The sequence below is a fragment of the Egretta garzetta genome, unplaced genomic scaffold, assembly GCF_000687185.1.
Source record: "Egretta garzetta isolate BGI_Z169 unplaced genomic scaffold, ASM68718v1 scaffold51, whole genome shotgun sequence".
NCBI classification, from domain to species: Eukaryota; Metazoa; Chordata; class Aves; order Pelecaniformes; family Ardeidae; genus Egretta; species Egretta garzetta.
The window spans coordinates 2,696,672-2,702,362 of NW_009258549.1; the positions used below are offsets into that span (position 1 = coordinate 2,696,672).

The 5,691-nt window shown below is 43.2% G+C and overlaps 1 protein-coding gene across 2 annotated transcripts in view; it reads left to right on the forward strand.

The window, feature by feature from the left end:
• Nucleotides 1-5,691, forward strand: part of PICK1 (protein interacting with PRKCA 1) — an 11,048-nt gene that overhangs the window by 695 nt on the left and 4,662 nt on the right. The window contains exons 2-9 of one of the 2 annotated variants that reach the window (XM_009647839.2): nt 589-680; nt 1,744-1,855; nt 2,342-2,470; nt 2,594-2,660; nt 3,980-4,069; nt 4,498-4,551; nt 4,653-4,715; nt 5,062-5,195. In XM_009647839.2, the coding sequence (XP_009646134.1) occupies nt 640-680; nt 1,744-1,855; nt 2,342-2,470; nt 2,594-2,660; nt 3,980-4,069; nt 4,498-4,551; nt 4,653-4,715; nt 5,062-5,195 (690 nt within the window). In that variant the 5' untranslated portion in view covers nt 589-639. The remainder of the gene's footprint in view (nt 1-588; nt 681-1,743; nt 1,856-2,341; nt 2,471-2,593; nt 2,661-3,979; nt 4,070-4,497; nt 4,552-4,652; nt 4,716-5,061; nt 5,196-5,691) is intronic. The other variant, XM_035903225.1, reaches the window with a different exon arrangement.

A 5,691-nucleotide genomic window follows, 5' to 3' on the forward strand; every position in this document is an offset into this window, starting at 1 on the left:
CGTCACCGCGCCTTCGGTGCAGCCGAAGGATGAGCGAAACCAGAACGTGGCTGCTGATTGCTGTCCGAAACGAAGTAGAAAATGAAACAGGGGGGCTTGTGCGTGGGGAAATAACGAGGCTTTTTGTGAAAAGGGAGTTGCGAAAAGCTTTGCGTAGCCTCCCGAGATAGGAGATGAACGTCAGCAAGTGACATAACTTGTTATGAAGTCAGGAACAAAAAGGAGACGTTTAACGGATGCAGGGGATAAAACTGTAAATATCTGTAGCCGCCGTGGTGCTAGGCAGGTGGAGCGTGTGAAGAAGCTGCTTCCGGAAAGGACCACGCTTTGTTATGTGCCTTGGAAATGCTGCACATGTGTGGGTTTTAAAACATGCAGCATTCAAACTTGAGGACTTTCTTCCTGTCTCATTCGGAGCAGAGAATCAGAGACACTTGACCTGTTTTTTATCTTTGACATAAGATCAGAGACCACAATGTGACATTCAAAAAAAAAAGAAGGGGATCAACAAGGGTGGCAGGTTGATTCCCTGCAGTTTTCTATCGAGATCACTGGTTTATTGGGGTTTATTCTGTTCTTTCTTCCCAGGGAGTTTGGAATAAGCAGTTTCAGAGGAGCAGGCTTCACTTAACCAAAACAATGTTTGCAGATTTGGACTATGATATTGAGGAAGATAAGCTGTAAGTATTTTTCTTGTCTTTTCCTGTTTTTTGCTAACAATAGAAATAGTCTTTGCAGCCAAGAACTAAGGGGAGTGGATAAATTTACCCACTCCTGATGCTGTATGCTGAAGAGTCAGACTTGCTGTTCAGTCCTGATTCCTTGCTCCCTCTGGGGACTGGGAATGAGGCATCGCTATGCGGGTGAGCGAAGGAGAATGCTTTCTGGTGCTCTGCAGTGACTACCCTGAGTTCCTGATTGCAAAGCAGTACTGACAAATCTTCTGTAAATTAGTGACCTTAGACAGAGAAAAAAATATTTATCATCATAGAATTATTTAGATTGGAAAATACCTGTAAGATCATCAAGTCCAACCATTAACCTGGCACTGCCGTCCCACCACTAAACCATGTACCTAAGCACCTCATCTACACTTCTTTTAAATACCTCCAGGGATGGGGACTCGCCCACTTCCCTCGGCAGCCCGTTCCAATGCTTGACAACCCTTTCTGTGAAGGAATTTTTCCTAATGTCCAACCTAAACCTGCCCTGGTACATTTCGAGGCCATTTCCTCTTATTCTATTGCCCATTACCTGGGAGAACAGACCAACACCCACCTTGCTACAACCTCCTGTCAGGAGGTTAATGGGGGAAAGATAATAAGAGGCAAGTAGACTCCTGGACTCATTAGGTCTGTAAGGAGGAGAACACTGGCATTTCCTGAGATTAGCAATTAATTTGACATGAAGCACTTGTCTTGCATCTCATTTGTGCTGTGTGAGTTTTCCTCTCACTCCAGCGCTAAGAGCAGATGAAGCATTCTCTTAAAATACAGTAGCATTTCCTCAGTGCCTAGTGATGGAGGAGGGTGTCTCTCCCACCTCCAGTCCTTGCATGCAGTCTCAAAAAAGATAGCCCAGAAGGTCCTTCTGCTGGCCTTCTGCTGATCGACTCAGTCGTGGAGATAATGTGATGACTTCAAATGTGCAGTGCCCATTACATTTTCGGATACCAGAGTCGTTTCTTACACATGCAGCTCTGCCTACCATGTTCAGTTATGCACTCCCCCTTTCTCGTTCTAGGGGGATCCCCACTGTGCCTGGGACAGTGACCTTGAAGAAGGACTCTCAGAACCTGATTGGGATCAGCATTGGGGGAGGCGCACAGTACTGCCCCTGTCTCTACATTGTCCAGGTGGGCACTTGGGGAGGAAGAATAAACCAGCTTTGTAAAACAGTGTTGGCCTGAGAGATGGAGAGTGTGGAGAGTCCTATGCTATTTGTTTTTCTGAAAGTGGGAGACATCATCTCATTTTCCAGTGAATAAGGTTTCCTTGCCCTAGTACCTAATAGGTGTGGAAGAATTAAATTAAGACTTCTGCAATCATCATTCTCCTTGGAGAGCATGTTAGAATTCACAGGGGGGAACGGTGTGACATTGTTAACATCAAGAAATGCTACGCTTGAGTAGGTATGTCCTGGAGGCAAGAACTTCCTGAGAGAAGATGATCAGACCACCTCTTAGTTAGGGAAGGGGGAAAACTGCGACTTCACCATGAACAAAACACAACTGAGTTAAACAGGAGGAATATAATTGTTCCTTTTTTGTTCTTCAGCCCTGCATTCACCTTTCTCTTTGTCTTGATTACAGACTACCTGTGCTCTTTCTCCTCTCCACTAGGTGTTTGATAACACTCCAGCAGCCTTAGACGGCACCGTAGCAGCTGGTGATGAAATCACAGGAGTGAATGGGAAGTCCGTCAAAGGGAAGACCAAGGTGGAGGTGGCCAAGATGATACAGATGGTAAAGGTGAGAGGTAGGAGGGGGCCACTGGAGCTTCTGGGTTGTAGCTTACAGTTTATTGCCCACTAGTAAAGGAAACCACTGCTACTTGCTTCCAGCACAGCAGTTTTGGGTTTGCTCTTTCTACAGGGAGAAGTGACGATTCACTACAACAAGCTTCAGGCCGACCCAAAGCAGGGCAAGTCCTTGGATATTGGTAAGAATGGTTTCTTTCTTCCCAGAGTGTTGAAGTGGCATGGAGGGGTGAAGGATTGGTCCCAGCTAAAATCAAAGTAAAATTTTGGTTCTGTTCCTCCTCTTAACTCAGTCATTTTCAGATAGATACTGTCAAAGAGAATTGCAGGTTTAAAAAAACCCTTTCCTGACATCTTGAAATAGTCTTGAAAGTTAAATTGAGGCTTGACTGTTGTTGTTGGAGGCTTGTTTTTCTCTGCTGTGTTTAGCATGGATGATGAAACTCAACTAGATAGTAATTCAATTTATTTATTTTTAATGCATGTAAGTTATGCTGATCTATTGAGAGTTTCAGCTATACACAGAAGCGCATCTATCGAAAAACACTGGTTGCAGTTTCTCAGCTTGGAGAATAGTGATGAAATACCTGCCTACACTGAGTTTTGTACCATAAATTTTATAGGAGGGAAGGGAGGCTTTATTTCTAAAACAAAGTGTGTGTTTTGAACTTAGCCTACACAGCTGTCTCTGTTATATGGTCTACCTTTCTCACTTCCCTAAAAAATCTATCTGTCTTTTTGCTTTCATTTCTTTTCATGGTGATTAAAGTGTTAATGAATTGACAAGGGGTTCAGGAAAATGGTGAGGACTGAGATGGATTTCTGGTGAAACAGAAGTGCGGTGAGAATATGGTATTTTCCAGAGATGCTGAACACTGTGGCTCCAGCTGAGTTCTTGGGAGCTGCAGGCACTTGGCACCCCTGCAAGTTTGCCTCTAAATAAATGTAGCTGAGCCATCTGATTCCAAAAAGGGCATAATTGTCTCTAGTACTTTGCAGGGTATGACCACAAAAGACAGAAATGAATTCCATCAAGGGGTGTCAAAAGGGTTTAACTAAGACTCAGAAGATAAAAGTAAGCAAAGGGATAACTTTGAGCATTAAATCCTATTTGCCTTGCTTTCAGCCTCATCTCCTGACTTCAGCCGAAGTAATATAGCAAGTAGCATAAGCAAAGTTTAGTTCCAAATATCATGATAGGTAGCTTATAGCAAAGTGATTTATTGGAATAGTCTTCTAAAAGAAGTGCTGGAGCTCTATTGATTGAAGTCTATAGGATGTGAGAGCAGAACAGGCAGAAGAGAGAAGATGTGCTATGAATGGCTGGACTGAATATCTAGTTTCTGTGGTATTCTTTTTTTGCTCGCTACCTCAGTAGTGAATTGAGTTCAGACTGGCCAGTTTATTCAATGCCCGAGAAAGTGGTGGAGTATGTTAGCATGCTTTTCATGCTCGTAGAAATGTCCCTGATCCTGGTTTGCAACTCTCTTTTGGCCTTTAGTATTGAAGAAGGTAAAGCATCGACTGGTAGAGAACATGAGCTCAGGGACAGCGGATGCCCTGGGGTTAAGCCGAGCCATACTTTGCAATGGTAAGTATTGTCCAGGAGGACATTTTCTTAAGGGCACACTTACCCTTTTGTGTTTGACAGCTTTTTATAGTCACTTGCATTTTCCACATTATTCTTTCATAATTCTTTCCTTCTGCTATACCTCACTGCTGTGATTGCCTCTGCCCTCCCTGAGTGATATATCCTGTCATTGGGGCCATTTGAATGTTAGCTAGGGTCAAATTAATTTGAAGCAGGGACCCACTTAGTAAATGCTGATAGGTGATGATGCTAAAACTAGTCGGCAGTTATTTTAAAAGCTTCCCTTGTTGGACCAGGGGACAGGCTTTAGAGATGAGAGAAATTTGAACGAAAAATACGAAACTGGTGTTTTTCCAGCCAGTCAAGATTTAACCGTTTCCTGGATTTTACTGTTGTAATTCTGTGTTCTGATTCTTGTTTCCCTTTAGATGGACTCGTAAAGAGATTAGAGGAGCTGGAGAGAACCGCAGAGTTATACAAAGGTAAACTGTGTCTTCCAGCAGACACCAGATGGGAGAGAAGGAGATGCCTCCATTATGTTTCAGTGAAATGACTTAAATGTTTTTTCTGGCTTCCATCACAGGCTTGACAGAGCACACCAAGAGTCTTCTCAGGGCTTTCTTTGAGCTATCCCAGACACACAGAGGTAAAGAATCTTGAGTGAAGGCAGCAGAAATCTTTGACCTCCAGTTTCAGGAGTTTTAGTCAGTACTTAGATACGTGATTCCCTCACTCAAAGAAAACTGAGCGTTGCAGAAATGAGCTGGGAAGGCCTGCTCTCCTGGCATTAGCAGTCATGGTGCTAACACAGGCCCTGTCTTTCACATGAGACATTGAAGAAATGCCCAACCAACCTTTGGTCTTTAGGGAATATGTAGCATCATTCCCCAGCTAATGGCAAGGTTTGGGAAGGAGTTGTAATATTGGAGGCCAGATTCTTATCTAGGGTCAACCTCTTCTTTCATCTTCTTGTATTTATTTCCCTCATCCAGCATTTGGAGATGTTTTCTCTGTCATTGGTGTACGGGAGCCGCAACCAGCTGCCAGTGAAGCCTTTGTGAAATTTGCTGATGCCCATCGCAACATTGAGAAGTTTGGGGTTCACCTTCTGAAAACAATTAAGCCGGTAAGGAATTTAATGATTAGAGTGAAGGTTATGGAGAAGAGGGGGATCTAGAAAAACAGAAGCCTGTCTTTGAAAGGTATGGTCTTGAAGATCTTTCATTGAGGGAAGAACTGTCTTTGCTTTCCTTCAGTGAGCTCTCTTCGTAAAGAACCTAAGAGGTAACGTAGTGAATGTGTCCATCTTGTGACTTTTGCACATGAGTATATTCCTCTCCTTTTCTTTTGGGGATGAGGGGTTGGTTTGATCAGTGTAGTCCTTAGAGCCCTTTCCCTGATACTGGTATCCATAATTAAAAGACATCACTAAATTTAAAAGAGTTTAAATAAGCAGTCCAGAAACAATTTAAGGATTTCAATTAATATATTTGAGTGAGAGTCTTCAGGGGATCTGTCCAATTAGTTTAGCAAAGAGAATATGCAGTGTTGATTTGAGCACTACTTTAAGTGCCATGTTGGATGGACAGCATTGGGTAGTGGGCATCTGTATCAAGGAGAGC